Source organism: Benincasa hispida, unplaced genomic scaffold, assembly GCF_009727055.1.
Source record: "Benincasa hispida cultivar B227 unplaced genomic scaffold, ASM972705v1 Contig509, whole genome shotgun sequence".
In the NCBI taxonomy this organism is placed as follows: Eukaryota; Viridiplantae; Streptophyta; class Magnoliopsida; order Cucurbitales; family Cucurbitaceae; genus Benincasa; species Benincasa hispida.
This window is the reverse complement of record NW_024064890.1, coordinates 43,422-64,488: the sequence shown is the minus strand read 5'-3', so window position 1 is coordinate 64,488 and position 21,067 is coordinate 43,422. Positions and strand designations below refer to the sequence as shown.

General features: G+C 36.9%; 1 protein-coding gene across 4 annotated transcripts; it reads left to right on the top strand.

The window, feature by feature from the left end:
* The first annotated feature begins 240 nt into the window (after positions 1-240).
* Positions 241-20,314, top strand: LOC120069577 (chromatin modification-related protein EAF1 B-like). 4 transcript variants are annotated; one of them, XM_039021368.1, is made up of 24 exons: positions 241-568; positions 1,979-2,118; positions 6,215-6,371; positions 6,475-6,529; positions 6,648-6,742; positions 6,841-8,314; positions 8,423-8,542; positions 8,692-8,847; positions 9,427-9,615; positions 9,914-9,994; positions 10,522-10,579; positions 10,677-11,149; positions 11,263-11,316; positions 12,730-12,787; positions 12,882-13,078; positions 13,169-13,222; positions 13,307-13,387; positions 13,524-13,661; positions 13,801-13,917; positions 15,240-15,328; positions 15,505-15,717; positions 15,828-16,200; positions 17,325-19,054; positions 19,700-20,314. In XM_039021368.1, exons 3-23 carry the CDS (start codon positions 6,283-6,285, stop codon positions 18,972-18,974), a joined length of 5,814 nt encoding a protein of 1,937 aa, XP_038877296.1. In that variant the 5' UTR covers positions 241-568; positions 1,979-2,118; positions 6,215-6,282; the 3' UTR covers positions 18,975-19,054; positions 19,700-20,314. The 4 variants fall into 4 exon arrangements, with proteins under 4 accessions (XP_038877296.1, XP_038877295.1, XP_038877297.1 ...); XM_039021367.1 differs by having other exon boundaries at positions 1,976-2,118; XM_039021369.1 differs by lacking the exon at positions 1,979-2,118 and having other exon boundaries at positions 6,227-6,371.
* Positions 20,315-21,067: the final 753 nt, after the last annotated feature.

Sequence of the window (21,067 nt, the reverse complement as noted above, 5' to 3'; positions counted from 1 at the left end):
CAAATTATTACAAAATTTACAAGAATTTAGAAAATGTTTTCCAAGGTGCTTAAATTCACATGTCAAATTAAGTGATTGATTATAAACATATCATACTTTATTTGAAGCTTTTAACATTCCCAAAATCAATGTTTTGAAAAATAAGAAAAAAATAGTGATGAAAATAAAAAATTATTTAAAAAATAATATATTTATTTTTAATTAAAAAAAAGCCCAAAATGGATACCCATATTTTCAAAGGCCCCTTCTTCATCGTCTTCTTCATGTCCAGCCCACTACTCGCAGAGGTCGCATAGTCCCCCATTTTCAACTCCATCGAAACCAACCTCGACGTTGGAGACTCAGTGTGACAGAAATTAGGGACAAATAGGGTTTCTCAACGATGCTTCATGGCTGACATTTGCAGAGATGTGCTGTGTTCTTGGGCAATTTTCATTCCATTTTAATTCAACCAACTTTTTTCCTCGCACAAAACCCTAGGGCACACCAAGCTGAGGGAACCAACTCTCTGGGCTCTCCAATAACAGCCCTCCCAGCTTCCAATTTCTTCACTCTCCTCGAAATTCAGGTGATTATTTCGTTGCTTGCTGGTTTTTGGTTCAATTCTCGGAAACCCTAGAATTTTAAATTTGGGGATTTGTCAAGGGTGCAATGATTTTGGGTTATTCTACGTTAGGGCTTTTAATGGTTATATGATTGTCTTTCGTATGGGTTATGCAATGTGATTGCGTGCATCGAAGCTAGTGTTGCAACCCGGTAGATTCATGATTAATTGACATGGGCACGAAAATTTATCGTGTTTGATGCACATGTATAGAAAATTTCATTGAATTTGTTGAAATGGTAAGTTTATTGTTTCTGAGTCTTCATTTCATCCGTCATGGACACGCACGTTTGGAAATTTACAAGTCAATTAGTTTCAGTTGCCATATTTTAGCGGGCACTGTAGCTGGTCTGCATATTTCACGTTACTCGTGTAACCTTATCTCTAAATAATTCATTTCATCTGTTTATTTAGTTTACTCGTTGTCATATAGTTGGTGCCCGAGATGCTGGTTTCAGAGTATTCCACCTTCGCCCAAATCATTTTGTGTCTGTGTATGCTCTGTACTGACGTATATCTAGTTTTTAGCTATTTGAAGCAATGATATCACACTTAGAACAGCTCAGTCATTTTTTGTTCTTTTTCTATGTGTGCCGTTCCTGTTAAAGGGTATATATCTCAAAGTCTTACCCAAACTAGATTTGGTAAAAGGATGGAACACATTTCAAGGATGGGACACATTATCAATATTGGAATTTAAGTCTAAGTTGGTTAGATACTTATTTTCTTTTCCATGGTTGGCATAGTGATCATTAGGGCCAATGAAAAAAAAAATGGCTTAGGGGGATGTGTTTGAATTTGATGGCTACCTTTGTAGGATTTAGTATTGTGCGTGTTCCATGGCAACCAAATGTAGATGAGTTAGGTGGTTGTTCCGTGAGTTTACTAGTTTAATTGATGTGCTCTAACTCTTAAGTTGGCATGGACACACATGGATATCTAGAATAAAGAAAAGATAACCATTCTCTGTGGAATTTCTGTAAAATATATTTGATAATTTCAAGGATTGACTAGATTGCCAAAAACAGATAGAGGTTAGAGCACTTGGTCTGATATTATGAGCTTCTGCTTGGAAACATTTTCAGTTTGTTTATTGTCTTTATAGTGGATCGAGATTCAGATTTTGGGATTAGAAGAAACCTCTTTAAGCAGAGATGTCTGTGATGGAAAATGAAGATGTTCTTCATAATGGTGGTTGAGATCTTAAGAAATCAGTTATTTGTACAAGAGTACAGTTCTTCAGCACTTGAAGATTTCCTTGAATTATGACTCTGCCAATATGCCAATATGTTAATGTTGTAGTTGTTTTTGGCATTTTTGATCTTTGGTTGTCTCTGATAACCTTAGGAAGTGATTTTTTTTTTTTTTCAGAAGTCTTTAAGAGGTTTCCTTTAGGACTGACAGAAGGAAGAAAGCAACCGTTTAATTCATTTCTTACCTTGATTGACATGCTTGGAAAGGTCATTGCTGGTACCATTAGCCTACAATAATTGGCATTGTCCTTTCATTAGCAGGTGAGTTTTTCCTGTGTTCAAGTCGAGCAAGAAAGCCAGAATTCAGGTTTTTATTTTTTTTTGGTTGAAAATTTCTTACCCAGATTCTTCCTCAAGGCAGGTATTTATGACACTTAATTCTGTGATGGGAGGGGTACATTGGAATTTTGTAGCTCGTTGTTTTTTTGTAGATTGGATTGTGCTTCTATCAATTAGTTTTGGTGGTGGGGATCTTCTCTAGCCCACACCCTAGGTTGGAATTGTTGCTCTTTCTTTCTTTATAATTCTCTTTCTAGAAAAATGTAATTGCATATTTTATTGTGGAAAAAGACATCGGATTTTTTTAGTACAAATTGGGGGTTGGGGGTATTTGAACCACAGACCTCTTGGTCCTTAGCACATATGGGTGCTAGTTGAACTAAACTCTGGTTGGATTTTTATGTGAATGTTCTACTGCTTCTATGGAAGGAAGGATAACTTTAGATTTTCTACTAGATGTGAACATGATTAGATCTTGTTCGTAGGAATATGTAGTTTTGAATTGAACTACCAGTAGTAAAAGGAGCAAGCGACAAAGAAAGGGTTCAAATTGGGGTGGCCACTTATCTAGAAATTAGAATATATGATATTCTTTTAATTTTTGGACAAATACTAGGTAATTGTCTCGTGAGAAATAGAATGGTTGAATGTGAAAATGCGTGAATTGATCTGGACACTTGCAATCATGAACAAAAGAGTAGAATAAAATATCTTTTTTTTTTTTAGGTTTGTTTTTATGAGAAACAAATAATACTATTTAACCGACAAAAAGCCTCATCAAAAGAACCTCCCCTGTCTGAAGGAAGGATTACAAAAAGACATTCCCATCAAGGAGAATGGTATCTAAAGTGTAGTTAGAAAACAACCTGTGTTGAGCACTCCAACTAGAGGCTGTAGACTGAACAAAATCACAAATAAAGGAAAGAAAGACACCTATCAAGGAAGATCCTCATGTTTCTTTCCTTCAAAAAGAGCCATGGAATTGCTCTAGCAACATTCTTCCAGAAAACTCTAGGTTTATCTTTCAAGGACCAACCAGAGAGCTCCACCTAATCATAACTGCATAGAAATCGGATTACAGTCCTGAATGTGGAGGCCAACAAGTCTGCCTAAAAAAAATTCCACACCACCAACGGGAAACTCACCGTGAAGAAATGATGGTTGATAGACTCATCACTTCTGCAGCACATCACACAAATATTAGGGGAACAACACAAGCTAGGGAATATTCTTTGAACCATGTCCATAGTATTGATACTATCTAAAGCCATGATCCACAAAATGAATTTAACTCTCTTTGGGACAAGACCATCCCAAAGCTGCAGACAGATTTTCTTCAAGCATTCTTCTTTTCTGATGAATAGCTTCCGGAGCAGATTTCACAGAAAAGGCAGCAGACTTGTCCAACTTCCACACAAGGGCATCATCCCTATGAGAGGGAACGCAAAGCTCCAGCAATAAAGCCAAAATAGCCCATTTTTCCAACTCTCTGTTGACCTCTTCTCATCCCCAAATCCCAACCGTTAACAGTCCACACATACTTATCTTATTTATTTATTTTTTTGTGACGACATCTTATTTGTTTTACTGAGGATTTAAATGAATTATTTATGCCATCTTTGTGTATAACCTCAACATTAAGGCAAATTATTATGAAGTTCTTGGACTCAAACCTGAGCTAATGGCTTTAGACCCCTTGAAACCACATGCTAGATATTTTCTAATATCGAAAGATCTAGTTTAGGGTTATAGGCTATTCTTTATTAGGAACTTTGGACAAGTTTTCCTACGAATCATCATTATGTGTGTGTATAAAATATATTCTTCCTAGGCTAATTACATAATTAGTCCCTAATGTTTGTTTCATTTTTTATTTTCGCTGCTGATCTTTGAAAATTTCAATTTGATCTTTCATGTATTGAACTTTTTCAAGCAAGTCCTTAACATTTCAGAATGACGATGCATGAATGTAGAAAACGACATTTCTTTTATTAGGTTATAAATAGTTAGTATATTAGCATTTTAATGGGTTCATTTTCTATAACAACAAGCATTTTTATTTTGAGTTGGATAAGGTGCTATGTTTCAGGTTTTTAGGGAGTGAGTGGGTTTTATATATTATGATTGATTATGGTAGCATTGTTTTTTAGAATGAAACGTAATGACTTTCAGCTACTGTTTTTTTTTGTTTTGTTTTTTTTAATAGGAAGTAATTTCATTTAATCAATGAAATGATACAAAAGGTTTCTTTCATCGGATATGAGAGAATTTAAGCTGTAACTATTAAAAGGAACAATAATTTTACATGTACACCAATATAGAGCAGTAGAAAATGAGGCTTCTAGGACTTTGATTGGGGAGCATTCTTCTTGAAATAATCTGGAGATTCTTCCATTCGAAATCTTCCAAATAACTACCCTCACAAGACCATGGGGGATTACAAAAAAGGATCTCCAAATAGTGACTTGAGTAGAAGGGAGTATAATCTCCAAATAGTGCTCTATAGGATATTAACAGGTCCATTTTCTATATCGTTTTTGTTTTATTCTGAGAATGTGATATGCTTATTTCTTCAAATTTAGAGAATTTTTAATTCAATAAGGCTAAATTTTTGGGATTTTTCTTTGTAATTAGAAAAATAATGTAGTCCCTATTGTTTTGTAAGTTTCAATTTAGTTCCTTACGTTTTAATGTTTTCCAATTATATCCTTCTTGGTAATGATTGTTAAATATTGGTTGGCGATAAGGTTACATGACCTTATATTGAGTGAATTGGTAACTATTTAGAGGAGTTAGGCCACTCGATAGAGACAAATTTCTACTTCAAAATTTAAGAAGTTGACATAAATTTTGGCTTTTCTTCTCTTTGGTTGTCCTAACTCCTCTAAATTTCTATCAACTCACTATGTACTGTGCCATGTGGGTTTATCATTGGTCAATTTTAAAATTCACTTATGCTGAGGGTATAATTGAAAAATGTAAAAATAGTAAGGGACTAAATTGTAATTTTTTTTAACAATAGAGACTAAATTGAAAAATACACCCAAAAGTTAGGGACTCATACAAATATTTAGCGTTTATTTAATTAAATGTCAAAAAATGAATTGTGTTTTGACTGTATATTATCATTTTTATCTGTGAATTTTAACATTTTGTGATAGTAAGGATTTGATTGAAAACAAATCTATTTGTTGAACAATGAGATTTTCTTAAAGATAGGGGAAAGAATTGGAAAATTAACACAATGATAAGGAAAAAGAAGAATGTTTAGCCTACTTATTTAGCAATCCTTAAGTGATAATGTGCCCTTTCCTATTTTTAGATGACACTTCTGTGATTTATTCGCCTATGATTTTTCTTGTTTACTGTGGATAAAATAAGGAAGAATTTTTTCTTGTTCTCTTTCTTCATCTTCTCTTCTTTTATCTAAATGTTTAAGGCAAGATCAGAGGAAATACGACTTAGGGGCAGGGGAAGGAGAACACCCTTCCCAAGGAACCAAATTACATATTTTTCGCGTCATTGTTGTATATCAATGGAATTGGGTAATTACAAAAGAATTGTTTATAACTATGAACCCACCATGAGGCAATAAGCTGATAGTTCCCACAGAAAGACTTAAAATTAGTAGCGAAGTGCTATTTCATTGATTTTTTTTGGGAAGATTTGAGTTTATTCCAAATTTTAGTTTGTGGTGTAATCTTCATAACACACTTCATAACAGGCATTTTTTTGTTGTTTTATTTTGAATTCTACTGGTTGACAGGCTGATAGGATGTGGTCCTAGGAATGCTTGAGTACCTATATTGTGAGCTTTATCTTTCATCCCAAACTCATTGACAATGGTTTGCTCCACTGTGTTGTGTGTGTACAGTTCTATTGGACATAATTCAAGTTATCATGTGCGTGGATTTGACTAGTTCCATACGGTTATTGATGTCAAAGTTGTGCACTTTAACCTTTGGGAACTTGATTTAGTTTCTGACATTTGATTGTATTCTATTATGAATTTTCAAGTTTCGTGCATTTTAATTTAATGATTTTGGTGGATTAGATTGATGAGAGGAAATTACTGTAGGTAATGATGCAGGAATGCATGGATGCTGCTGAAGCTCTGCTTTCTTAGTAAATGCTGAGGCTGATTCCATGGGAGGAGTTGTTGACGGTGGAGTTGGAATTGGTTTAAATACCTCTCCCCGCAGAGCAGCAATTGAGAAAGCTCAAGCGGAGCTTAGGTACCAATTTCTGTTTTTTATCTTTACACATTCATTGAATTGTAGACAGTACAACTGCCAACTATATATGAACATAAAACAAATTTTCGTGTGCTGCTGACAGACTAGAATATGATGTTCGTGAGGAAAGGAGGAGGGAACTTGAATTTCTTGAGAAAGTAAGCTTATCTGATATTTTGTGGCACAGATTTGTTGCATGTTCCCTCTATTATGGATTATCACCTTCTATAGAAAAAAGAAGTAGATGTAACTGAAATTCTTTTCTTGCTTCTTTAGGGTGGAAATCCTTTGGACTTTAAGTTTGGGAATACCACTTCTGTTAGTCAGTCTACGTCACGTGCTGATCAGCTTCCTGACCAGCTCGGTAATAGGTATATCTTTCTGTCTTCTACCATTGGGTGAATCTTTTTGCATTACTCAACTGCCCTTCCCTTTTCTTATTCCATGTTCTTTTCTTTGTATAATTCAGTGATGCTAAGGGTAGTTTTGTGTTGACTGCTTCACCTCATGGGGACTCGGTTGAAAGTAGTGGTATACCAGGACCCCCATCTACTTGTGAACCTAATAGTGCTGATAATCTTTTGCTCTTGCGTGGTGCTAATGAGCTGTCTGGAGGGGAAAGGACCTCAAGACGCCCTAGTTCGAAAGCCTCCGTTGCTCCATCTGAACAATCATCACAGTTGGATGGGAGCCAAAATAACAAGGAGACAGAGGATTCTGCTATTTTTCGCCCTTATGCTAGAAGACACCGATCTAGATCAAATAGAGATGGTGGTAGATCTAGTTCATCTGATATAGTCAGGAGTCATGGTGGTAATACATCGTATTTAGCTACTCGTCAGGAACCACGGGAATTTAAGGGGACTGTACCTGAAATGTGCAATGAAAAGAACCAGTCCCTTTCTAATCCAAAGTCCTTAAGTTCTAATGGTGACAACATATTAAAAATGGTAACTATTGATGGTCGGTTGGATATGGAATTGAATGGTACGCATGATCCTGATACAACTCCCGATACAACTACAGCCACAACAAATGGTAGTCCCCCTGAAAGTGAGTTTAACAATTCAGCTTCGAGATGCTTAAAGGACAATTTACACAAGCAGCCAAGTCAAGTCATTGCCCAACAAGCACGTGCGGGAGTGGGTTCTCAGGGACCTAATGTTGTTGGAGAAGAAAGAGAGTTGGTTCCAGACGTTGTTGAACAGCCAACTTCTGTGGCCACACCCAAAGTAGAAAGTGAAATTACATCTGCTGGTGTACATGGGTGTAATGAATTGACAAAAGATAGTAAAATGCCTAATGGAGGTCAAAATGGAAATGTAGTATTAGGGAAAAAGCAATTAGGTTTGGTGTCTTCTAGCAACAAAAGTAAACTAGGTTTAGATGTAAATATGGATATTGATATGTGTAATAATTCAAGGAAAGTTGATTCAAAGAGAAATTCTATTGAGCAGTTGACGAGTTCTGATCAAACATCACATCAGATCAGTACTGATGGGATGTTGGAAAAGGAGGCCGTGGCTTCAGACAGTACTCCTGTTACTCACGATGACCACAATGTTAGTCACCAGAACATCTCTAGCAATGGTTCTGCCTCTAGAGATGGAAGGGACAGCCATACTAGTAGACCCAACTTACATAATGAGGTCAATATTGTACCTGATGCCAAGGAAATGGAACAGGGTGGCAAGAATGAACAGGTAATTGATGAAAAGAAGAATACTGTCTCAGGGGAAGATTCTAAGGAATGTAGAGAGAATCTTTACTCAGAGCAACCTGAAGTCCCCCTGGATTCGTCCAAAAATGAGACTCGTGAGAATACTATGTCTGGTAGGAATTCTTCTGCTTTATCTGATGTTCAGGGTTTTTCTGGTCGCGAGTCGAAACAGGCAGACAAGGCTTATGAAGATTCTATTCTGGAGGAGGCAAGGATAATTGAGGTTCTCATTTTTCTCTTAGGATTGTATAAAACTTGCTTGCTGCATAATATGGAATTTTATGATTAATTTCTTTGCTAAGTTTTTGAGGTTTGGCGTTGATGTTAACAGGCTAAGCATAAGCGGATTGCAGAACTATCTGTTCATACACAACCATTAGAGAATCGGCGAAAATCTCATTGGGATTTTGTGCTAGAAGAAATGGCATGGTTGGCTAATGATTTTATGCAGGTAATTTTATTGATATAATGAATATTGAACCACATATATCTGCAGAATTGAATTATGTATTCTCATTTTAACATTATGCGTGAAAGATCCACCAGAAATTTTATGATCTCCAGTTGCATCATCTAACATCTGTTATATTTTGCTTATAGGAACGTATTTGGAAGACAACTGCAGCTACTCAACTATGTCGTCGTGCAGCTATTGCTGCTCAGTTGAGAAATGAAAAACAGAAGAACTGTGGGAAGATAAAAGAAGTTTCCCACTCCTTGGCAAAGATTGTAATGCAGTTCTGGCACTCAGCTGAGGTGCTTCTATATAATGCTTTGTATTTTTAAAAATCACGTGGTTTACTAAATCTAGGAAGACAGTATAATTGTATAATGAAGTCTCTTATACCAAGACTGAAAACGTCCAATTGGGATATAAACTAAATGTTTTTACTGCTTACTGTTTTTGTAGAATTCATTTGACCATTACCTTGACTCTCTTCATTTTAAATTCCTGTTTAATACTGTATTTCATTTAACTTTTTTAGCCGTTCAGTTTTGTCCATTTCTTCTCACATGCAGTCTCCATGTTTAGTTTATTTGCACGTTTCCCCTTGTATGTCTTGTAGCTAAAGACCAGTATACACGTAAAATCTATAGTTGGTTTATATATTCCTTAAATTAATGACCACTGATACGTGCATGCCTTTATCCATACATATACAATGTATTACATGTTTTTATGGTGTTGTCATGGTATTTTTTCATTGTAGCTTTTGCCTCATAAGTAATATAACTTGATTAACCAGTAGTTTCAAAAAATGATTATTTTTTATTGCTTTGCTCGATAAATTCTTTTATTATCTCTTAGTCATATGTGTCGCAATGATATGCCAGGAGCCAAGCAAAGAGGTGGAGCTGCGACACCCAAAGAATAGGGTATCTACATCTCTGAAGGAATATGCTCGGAGGTTTTTGAAATGTAACAGTTCCCTTTGCCCTCAGCATGCGGAAGCACCAAAAACCCCTGACAGGATGTCTGACTCACTGCATTTTGAAATGCCATCGGAGGAAAAGCTGAAAGAAGTATGGGCTGTAATAATAAATGACTTCACTTTTCTTTTTGTTACTACATTTGTACCTCCCATTTAGTCTGTCATGTCCTCCTTTACTCCCTTCTCTCTCGCATATGCACGTCCAACACTGACGTGTTCTTACACTATATTTTCTTCAGTGTATATTATTTTTAAAAATCTTTCAGTTTTAAGACCATGGAATATGTTGCATGCTTCTTGTCTTAAATCTTTCAAATTATGAGGATGCTAGATTAGCTTTACGATTGATCATTTGTGAAATATTGATGTTTTTAGCTTTGACTTCATAGGTAAGCCTCTTTTATACAATACCAATTGGTGCAATGGATATATATAGAAGATCTGTTGAAGCTCTTCTGTTGCGGTGTGAGGTCAGTGTCTTATCATTACTGTTCTTGGACGTGGATGTAATGTCTGCCTTCTTTTCCTGTCAAAGGAGAGGGGAATGACTTTGGATTTATTTTCTTTACTTAAAACTAAGGTCCTGTTTAGTAACCATTTTGTTTTTGAAAATTAAGCCTATGTACACTATTTCTAGTTTTCCACCTCCAAATTTATTCTTTTATTATTTACTTTTCACTAATGGTTTAAAAAACCAAGCCAAATTCTGAGAATTAAAAAAAATAACTTTCGAAAATATTTTTTTTTTTTGGAATTTGGCTAAGAATTCTACCGTTATATTTAAGAAAGATGCAACTTATTGTAAGGCTTAATTTTCAAAAACAAAAACAAAAAACCAAATGGTTACCAAACGGGGCTTAAGTTATTCCATTTCTGTTTTATGGTTTCTTTTTTGGAAACTTTTAATACAAACTTTTTAGCAACTTAATTGCTTTAAGTTAATATTTAGTCAGTTGGTTTGGTAGTTCTTGCTCATTTGCTGAAATGAAATTTGCAGAAAATTGGTAGTTGCATGCAGGAAGAAGTTGAGACTTCATTGTACGATACTTTAGCAGGTAATGCCAGTAATTCATGAATTATTATCTGTTCCTTCATTGTTGATTGCTGTCATACGATTCTGAAGTTTGAGTTTTGAATTTTCTTAACGTTAAGATAATGCATATGATGAGGAAGGAGAAGCATGCATGTATTTTGAAAGTAGTAAGTCATCCAAATTTGTACAAAAGAAAAGAAAGCACTCCATTAAATCATACACTGGGAGACAGTATGAAATGGGAACTGATTTGCCATATGGACGCGGTGCAAATGGGACTCAACAGTCTATGTTAATAGGAAAACGGCCTGCTAGTCTTAATGTTGGTCCAATACCAACAAAAAAAATGCGTACTGCATCAAGACAAAGGGTTGTTAGTCCATTTAGTGGTGGAGCTGCCTTGGTTTTGCATGGTCAAGCTAAGACAGATGCTTCAAGTGGAGACACCAATTCTTTCCAGGATGATCAAAGTACTTTACGTGGTGGATCCCAACTCCAAAAGAGCATGGAAGTTGAGTCAGTTGGGGATGTGCAATATGATTCTGCTGAAACATCAGTGAAATATAAGAAGAAGAAGAAGGCAAAACATCTGGTATATATGATCTCATATATTGACACAAATGGTTTCCTGCTGGTACAGAGGTACCTATTCTCGTTTTAATTTTTTCATTGCTGTCTAAGTACTTCAAGTCAATATGGTTGCAGGGCTCCATGTATGATCACAGATGGCAGTTAGATTCTACTGTTTTCAGTGAACAGGTGAGTTGATGCTCTTTTTCATCAAAGTTTATTCTGGCGTGAATATGCTGTTTCCTCATCTTTGTTTATTGATCGTGACAGTAGTTAAGTCCCCACCCCCACTAATGTGGAGATTCTGTGCTAGTTCAAAGTTCAAACTAATCCTAGGAAACTTGAAGGGCTCATGGAGCATATTAGGTTAATGTGAATCACTTACTCTCATACTGGCAATATAAATAGCCAGTTTAGTTAGAAACCTTGCCATGAAGACTTTTTAGATCTTGTAAACGAATTAAAGTACAGAGTGAATTAAAGCTGATTATCAATGCAATGCACTGTGGGCTATTGCAATTGATACCGAGTATAACCTTCTCCGCTGCCTTCTTTTCAGGGAACATGAGATGTATATTATCTTTTGGTTAGGGGTGNATTGCTATTACTCAAGTGTTGTAATTGTCAAGCAGTTGACTCCTAGCCAAACTGCCTTTTTCCTTTTTGGAAGGTAAAATAAATAACACAATTCTTGATGAATTGGAGGCAGGTGCATTTAGTTAGCAATCAGATCAGGATGATATAGCAGTACTGTTGGAGAGTCTGAAACCTGAAGCCGTTTTTTCTTAATAAATTATTTTTATGTAGCCAATTTTTAATTTTATACCAACATGGAGATCAAAAGCTATATTTTTAACAGTGAGTTTTTAGCTACTTTTGGCGGATCTTATGGAGAAAATTCGACATTAATTTTCTGTTTTAGCGCAAGTAGCCATCCTCATTGGCATAATTCAAATAATCTATGCACATTAGTCACTTGCGGCATGAAAAACTTGGGTAATAGGATTTAGAACTTGGTCAATTGGTAAATCAATCATACATTGTGGCGTTACCCAATTGCATGGCTTACTAATGGACACGATGAAAGTTCGGCTCTTTTCCCAAAAAAAAAAAAAAAAAAAAAAAAAAAGAAAAGAAAAAGAAAAAACACAAGGACATGTTTAGGTTTCTGTTATAAGTTTGTTGTTAGTAGATTGCTTTATTTTGTTTTTGGTGGCAGGATAAGATGAACACGTTACTTGGTTTTGTATTACTAACTCTTGATATTTTGGAGACTTTTAGGGGCATCAGAAATAAAATGTGTGTTATTATTTATTATTATTATTATTTTTTCAATGTATGTTTAAGTCTGAAATCTCTCTGGTTTTCCTTTCCCTAATCTTCCCCTCCTTGGGGGTCAATCTATAAAATGAGGTTGCATATGGTAAAGGGTGATTGATAGTGAATGTGTAAGTTTCAGGGGATATTTTAAAAATTTTAATACAATCAACAGTCTATTGTCAAAAGTGAATTTTGGGTTAACAATGTTTATTTTATTGGTTTTGTCTTGTTTTGTTCGATATTTGGATATTGACCAAATTCATGGTTCTTTATAATCTGCAGAGGGATAATTCCAAAAAGAGATTGGATAATCATCAATTTGAATCTAATGCAACTAGTGGTATTTTTTTTCCTTCTCTAATTTTTTTCCTTAGACTGTATGATATTTTTTAAATTATTACTAGTAAATCGTTTCTTGTTCTCAATATTTATAGGTTTACATGGGCAACATAATGCCAAGAAGCCAAAGTTAATGAAACAATCAATTGATAACACCTTCGACAATATAAATCCAGTGTCTGGATCCATACCTTCTCCTGTTGCATCCCAAGTCAGTAATATGTCAAACACTAATAGAATCATTAGATTGATTGGTGGTCGGGATAGGAGCCGAAAGGCTAAAGCAGTAAAGGTACTCTTGACCTTTTCTGGTATCGCATATTAATTTAAATTCAGGATTCTGGTCTGATACTTTAGTTTTCAATCATGGGATTCCTCGTAGATGTCTGATGCACAGTCAGGTTCTGGAAGTCCATGGTCACTATTTGAAGACCAGGTACCTTTAATATTCTTCAAAAACATGCTATCTGCATAGTTGCTTCTACTTGAATAGTTGATATGACTCGTCTATTTATCTTAGGCACTTGTTGTGCTTGTACATGATTTGGGTCCAAACTGGGAACTTGTGAGTGATGCCATTAACAGCACGCTACAGTTTAAGGTAAAAAGGAACTTGGTTTACTTTGTTGCTTTTGCTAGTTCTCAATATGTATTTGGGTTCCTAAGGACACAAACTTGTATCTCAATTTGCTAGTCTTTTTATTGGCTGCTCGTCTTATTGTCTTCCAAAATACTAGTGTATATATCGCAAGCCTAAAGAATGCAAGGAACGTCATAAGTTTGTTATGGATAAAAACTCTGGAGATGGGGCTGATAGTGGAGAAGATTCAGGCTCGTCTCAGCCTTATCCATCTACATTGCCAGGCATTCCAAAGGCAAGTATTCACCTATCTTCTTTACACGTGCATGCGTGCGGGCGCACACACACACACTGGAAAAAGGGCAGATGAAATCAAAGGGTGAAGTAATATTAGACCATATCCTAAGTGCCACATTGCTGGTTGGTTCTTGCAGGGAAGTGCAAGACAGTTGTTTCAACGTTTACAGGAACCAATGGAAGAGGACACCTTGAAGTCGCATTTTGAAAAGATCTTCAAGATTGGGCAAAAGCAACATTATCGGAGAAGTCAGGTTTGTTCAAATTTTTACATGTAGTTCTTGTATTCTGTACATAGGACCGGTCTGGCAGTCCGAACACTACTCTTCTTACAAACTGTAAGTGCGGGGATCATAATCTTGTAAGTTATAAGGAAAAAAGCTGGTTTTCTTTTGAGGAAAAGGATCCACCTGAGACTGTCTTTCCCCTGCCAAGGTGAATATTTTCAAGTTCCCTACAAAGAGCTTCCCAGTTATTGAACTCCCAACCATAGGTGTCTCTTCTGAAACCAAGGTCCCAAGTCTGCCATTCCTACCTCCAACAATTCCCTACCGTGATCCCTTTTTTATTTGACAGGAGTACAAATGTGGAAAACTCACTGCAAAGGAATTTGAGTCCGCCCAGGCATCTTTCCATAACTGGAATGCTTCTATCGTTCTCCACCATGAAAGACACCATACTGAAAGATCCATGGTGAAGAAAATATCTTTGTTTTTATATCAACCCACGATTTCCTTCTACCTTCTTATTTATCTTTTTAGTCATCCAGCCTTTGGAATCAACACCCTAGATAGCAACAATCACCTTCCTACAAGGAGACTCATTGATCTCTTTGGAAATGAGACAAATGCATCTCGTTTCTGGTAAATCAATGAATCATGAACACATCAAACACCTATAGAGATCGTTGGGTTTCCATTTGAAATAAAAAGGCAGAAGTGTTATATATGTATATATTCTTTTTATGAAAGACCTACTTTCATTAAGAAAAATGGAAAGAATACAAAGTATAACAGAAACAAGTCCACAAAAGGGAGCACCCTAAAGAAAGGGTTTCCATTCAAGCAAAATAAAACCAAACGAATAATTACAAAAGGATCTTGTCACCGGTGCTCAAAGAGAGACATTATAAAGGCAGAACCTTTGTCAGTGCAGTGCCCACTGCTTTTTGTATTGTTCATTTTTTCCATACTTTTTCATCTTATCAATAGGGGGAAAAAGATAAGGAACACAAATCATAAATGGTCATCTTTTCTTTCCTTTCTCTGCTGCTACTTCGTGCTTTAGTTAGAAAAAAAAACTTGGGTTGCAAGTATAAATGAAAGGTTCACTCACTGTCCAAATATAGGTGCTAATCTTATGATGAGCCTATCTGAGAAGTTATTTATGACATGGCCTGGTGGCCTGTCTCAAAGTTGGCTTCCAAAATAGCTTGTAGACAGAAAAATATTTTGTATGTGAATAGGCATATTTGTTATTGCCTTTATGTTGTAGTACATCTTTTAAAAATTGTAATATTACCTATTTACTTTTTGGTGTATTCTAATCTGTATTATGTGTGAAAAATGGGAACCAGGAACCTAAGCAAATAGTACAACCTCATGGTTCTCATGCTATAGCTCTTTCTCAAGTTTTCCCGAACAACCTGAATGGGGTGATTTTAACGTAAGTTTTATTTAATTATACATATTGGATATCTGTATTCCCCTTTTGTAACTGTGTGCCTGGTGTTCTTTATTTGAATGTTTCATAGCCAACATTGATATACTAATTTTTCTTATTTTTTATTGTCTCAGACTAAGAATAACTTTTTTTTCCCTCTTCTATCTGTTTGGATGAAGGCCACTTGACCTATGTGAAGAGGCGACTAGCAGTCCAGATGTTCTTCCAGGTGGTTATCAGAGCCCTCATGCCAGTGGATTGTCTATAACAAATCAGGGTTCTGTAGCATCAGTTCTTCCTAACTCTGGGGTGAAGGCTTCCTTACAAGGGTCTTCTGCAATGGTTCAAGGAACTAACTTAAGTGCTGCTTCTGGTTCACTCAACAACATTAGGTATTTTACTATCACAATTTTAAAGATTCCCATCTTCTATACCTTTGACAAGTCGCTTCAGATTCTCCAATCTCACGATTTCATCACATGACACATAATATACTTTACAGAGACGGTAGATATAGTGTTCTGAGGACGTCATTGCCGGTGGATGAGCAGAAAAGAATTCAACAATATAATCAAATGCCGTCTGGGAAAAATGCTCAGCAATCTCACTTATCTGTACCTCTGACTCATCCAGGAAATGAGCGTGGGGTCAGAATGTTACCTGGTGCAAATGGTTTGGGCATGATGTGTACGGTGAACCGTTGCTTGCCTGTGTCAAGGCCAGGTTTCCAAGGAATGGCCTCATCACCTGTTTTGAATACTGGGAGTTCGTCCAGTATGGGAGGGATGTCAGTCCCTGCGAATATACATACTGGTGCTGGCTCTGGCCAAGGAAACTCAGCGTTGAAACCTCGTGAGGCATTGCATGTAATGCGGGTAAGTGATGAACCTTCATTGATACTAGATTGGTTGATACGTTTTACCATCATTATACAATTTGATTTGGGTATTTTAGTCATACACCGAACTACAATCTTTTGGTGGCCAGTATTGTGACAATTCAAACTCAATGTCATATTGTTAGCAAATATCATGATAAGCATTTTGAATTTAAGCAGGCTTCCCAAAATGCAGGGGGGTGCGTGCCTTGCTTCTCCCTCACTATAGTGCACCAAGGCATGCTGCGGTGCAAGTGTGCATACTGCACTGTGCTTTGAAGCAACATTTAATTTTAATTTCTTAAAAGTAAAGGACCTCTTAGAAACTATTAGGAAATCTCCTTTTGTTCCCAGTTTCTCCCAAAAATTATTTCTTAAAATTTTGATTATTTTATTGCTCATACTATATCTTCCAATGTATAAAAAAGTTCAGTTATGGCTTTCAATTACATGCTGCATGAGAAAACACCATGCTTTTCAAACACCTTGCTTTTCTTTCTGTCTCGCATTTAAACTCCATAGGCATGTTATGCTTCAGTGTGCCTTAGCTTTAAGAAACACTGATCATGATGCATGGTGCAAAGAACTTTGCCCTTTTACTTGTCTCCAGTCATCTACCTCCTACAGTGAAACAAAAGATGGGGAGTCACCCTATCTTTCCATGGAGGTTACAGCTTACAAATGTGATTTCCTGTTGGTATGAACTCATAAAGTAAGCCGAATGCTTGCAAAACAGGCTCAAAGAGCAGCCTCTAGATGCATTTTTTCCTTGATGAAAGTTCTTATATAGAAATAAATGATCATACAGCAAGAAGACTTAACAATACATTCTTTTGTTTATTTGTTTTCATCTTGGAAATACAGTGCCATAAAATATACCCAATGGTCTTTAGCCCAGTTTTCCAATTCGTGATACATTGTGAAGCAAAAACCTCTTTTTAAATTCAGAAATTAAATATATTTTTTTCCCTATACAACTCATTTTCATTATTAGTCAGAAATTATTGAGATTGGTGTTTATTATGAATCTTTTCTCATGTCCCTCGTAATGGTCAAGAGAGTAATTATTTTGTAGTTTTTGCACGTTATCATGATGATCTTACTTCTCTACTCTGTTTCTAGCCTGGTCAAAATACAGAGAATCAAAGGCAGATGATGGTTCCAGAACTTCAGATGCAAGTCACTGGGAACAACAATAGGCCATTAAATGGTTCAAGTTCTGCCTTTCCGAATCAGACAACACCGCCATCTATTCCTCCATATCCAGGCCATCTCCAGTCGCAGCATCAAATGTCCCCACAACAGTCTCATGCTCATAACGGCCCTCATCACCCACATCTGCAATCCCCAAATCATGCCATAGGTCCACAGCAGCAGTATGCAATGAGGTTGGCTAATGAAAGGAAGCTGCATCAACAGAGGTTCTTGCAGCAGCAACAATTGCAGCAAAAACAACAGCAGTTTTCTACATCAAGTTCTCTAACACCACACGTCCCACCACAGCCCCAACTTCCCATGACCTCTCTAAATAGCCCACAGGTCCATCTGCAAACTTCATCGCCGCAGGTCTCTTTGCCCCCGCTAACCTCGTCGTCCCCAATGACACCCACATCATCGCAACATCAAATGAAGCATCATCTCCCACCTCATGGGTTGAGCCGGAACCCTGGGGCCAGTGGGTTGAACAATCAGGCAGTGAAGCAAAGGCAACAATCTGCCAGACACCATCCTCAGCAGCGACAGCAGGTTCAGTCTCCACAGCAGGCTAAACTTATGAAGGGAGTAGGAAGAGGAAGCATGCTGGTGCATCAAAATCTCGCCGTTGATGCTAATATTTTAAATGGTCTGAATGTACCTCCTGGTGATCAACCCTCTGAAAAAGGGGAGCAGATCATGCAGCTGATGCAAGGTCAAGGATCATATTATGGATCTGGAGTGAACACAGTTCAACATTCAAAACCATTGGTTCCTCAGGCATCAAATCATTCTCAGCTACAGAAGAATCTTGTTTGTACTTCTGGGCCGCCTTCATCAAAACCAGTTTTGCAGATGCCATCCCATTCTGAGAAAAGCTCCCAAGGTCAGGTTCCACCTGTTTCCTCTTGTCACACATTGTCAACTTCACATCAGGACGCTCCTGCATCAATAATAGCTCCAAACCACCCGCCTTCACAGCCACCTCAGAAGCAGGTGAATCAAACACAAACAAGTTTTGAGAGATCCCTTCAGCAGAGTTCTCAAGGTATCTCTGATCCAAGAATGAAGGCTCAGACTGATCTAGCTCAAGCTGACCAGCAACCACACAAGCAAGCTTCTCAGGTAGGTACGGATAAAGCAATGCCTCAAACATCTGCCACTTCAACCGATACAACACCAATTACTTCTGTTTCTTCTCAGTGGAAACCATCTGAACCTGCGTATGATTCTGATGTGCTGAAGTCAAAATCTCAGTTGGGGTTGATTGGTAGTTCACCTCTAACAAACTTTCCTGGAGGTGAGCCACTACCTAACAACCTGGGATTGGGCCCTAGGCAGTCCTCTCGTGCCTTGCCTTCTCATGGACATAATGCTGGCCTACAGTGGCCACAGCAGGTTTCATTGCAGCAATCTCCAAATCGATTTACCCCATCACAGCAGCAGGAAAAGCAGCAAGACCCCTCGTTGCCCCAACATCAACAACCTCTGCAGCAGCAAGCTCAGCATCAATCACAGCACAAGCAAGCAGAGCAAGGTAGTTTGTATTTGAAGCCTGAAAATGCTAACATGGAATGAAGCAATTCGGTGAGGGTAGTGCCGAGTCATTTGTCCGACGGGGGTTCGGTCAGCATGCACTCTGTAAAGGCAGTGTACAGGTATTTTATGACTAACTATCTCAACTATTGCCAGTAACAGTCTAATTGAATGCATTTTATCCTACAATAAAGTTTGGAAAAAAGAGGTGGCTTGTTGCTTTGTATCATGGAAGGATAGGCTTGCATGATGCGTAACTCTCCTTCCCTCTCAAATGGTCGTTCAGTGAAGGGTATATTTTAAAAATTATTTCATCAGGTGGTGTTTATTTTTCCCTCTAACTTTATTATTATTATCATAATTGTTTTTGACAATAAGCCGAATTTTCTTCAATGGAAATGAATTGTGTTCAAAGAAACAAACTCTCAGAAGGGAGGAATGAGAGTAAAAGGAAAAGAAAAACTGATCGTCATGTGGTATTTAAAGGTTAAATGTGAAATTATGTGGTAAGAAGAATTCTCATTAAAAAATAATAAAAATAAAAAACAGGTATGAAGAATTTATCTGCTCAATTTTCAACCTGTGTTTTTATTTGCCTAAACTTTTCAGGTACTTGTGATCGTTTAATCAAACTTACTTTAGTTCCACTTGCACATAAGGCTTTACAATCAGAATTATTTTCTGGCTCGAAATTTTGTTATTTCCGACACTCTTATTGTGGAGCGAAGAACATGATTTAATTATTTATTTTTATTATTTTTTTGCAGATGAAGCAGGTTAATTATTCATGATTGAGGACTTCGCAAGAGAGGAAGTGGTGGAACACGTTCTACTTCATGAATTAAAGTTTTCATATGGGGATAAATTGTCACTCTATTCATGAGACCCATCCCTAGTGCAGTTCAGGCGTTGTCCCTTACCCTTCCCTTCTCGTTTTCCTGAGGTAAAAGTGAAGATGGGAAGGATGGTATTTCTCCCTTGTGATTTATGTATATTACCACTGGCCTAGTTTTGGGAAGATAGAGACAGATGTAGAGGTACGTGTACAGGGTCTTGTCTTTCCTTTCTTATAATTCTCTATTTTTCTGTTGTCTTGAGGTTCTTCTTCAAGTCACCCGTCCTTTTATTAGAGGGTCTGATTCCTTTTGGAGTTCATAGATTAGTGCATGTATTGACATTAATAACGATTAAGAGGGTAGAAATCATTTCTGAGGGCAAATGCTCCTTGGAAAATTTTGTGAATATTAGGTTTCTGGCGTCTGCATTGTCAGTGCCTTTTAAACTAACCATCTATCAGTGCATTGTGCACCTGTAGAAGTATTGTATTATGTAATGGTGTACCCAATTTTATAATGCAACAAGCTTCAGTTCCGATCCATTTATTTTGCTCGTCTAGAAAAGCCTTCTCTTTGTGTCACGGCTGCACCATTCTCTGACCTGTTTCTTTAAGATGTCATTCTCTTGTTCTGTCTTTTCTAATTTGTTCTTATATAGTAAGTTTGATGCGGCTGCACGTGACTTCAATGTCGAGCTTGACTGTGGTTGCGAGCATCATCTTTCAAATAATTATTTTAGTTTTTTTCCCCTCATTTTAGATACAAGACTTCTAGGAGATGGTTTCCATGTACTGAGCTCAAGCATGCAAAGCTTGGATCTGTGTAATGTGTTTAAATTGTCCAAAGAACTGAAACACACAAACCTGGGGCTGTATGACTTTTGTATGGTTTATATAGATTTATGATTTATAATAGTTTATATATAGTACAAAGGTGAGTTTCATTAGTTAGTATTGACGTAGATTCTTGTAACTTGTGATGGATACAGTCACATGTCAGATACAAACTTAGCTTCGTAATCCTGAGCTACACAAACTTTACTTGGAAGTCCTACACCTCTTAAGTGATTTAGAAACCATCATCCTCTACTGAAAAGGATTTGAAGTTGCAATGTGTGATTTACATTTAACAGGTCTCATCCAGTTCGGTTCAGGTTTTTACACCTAAACTTTGTTTCTGTAAGAAACAACCACAATGACTTTGGTGCTTTGTGAATTTACTATGTTCTCTAAAGACAGAAAGTAGGGTTTGGCCTTTGGGTTGTACAAAGGATTCAAAGCATTTTTCTTTTTTACCGAC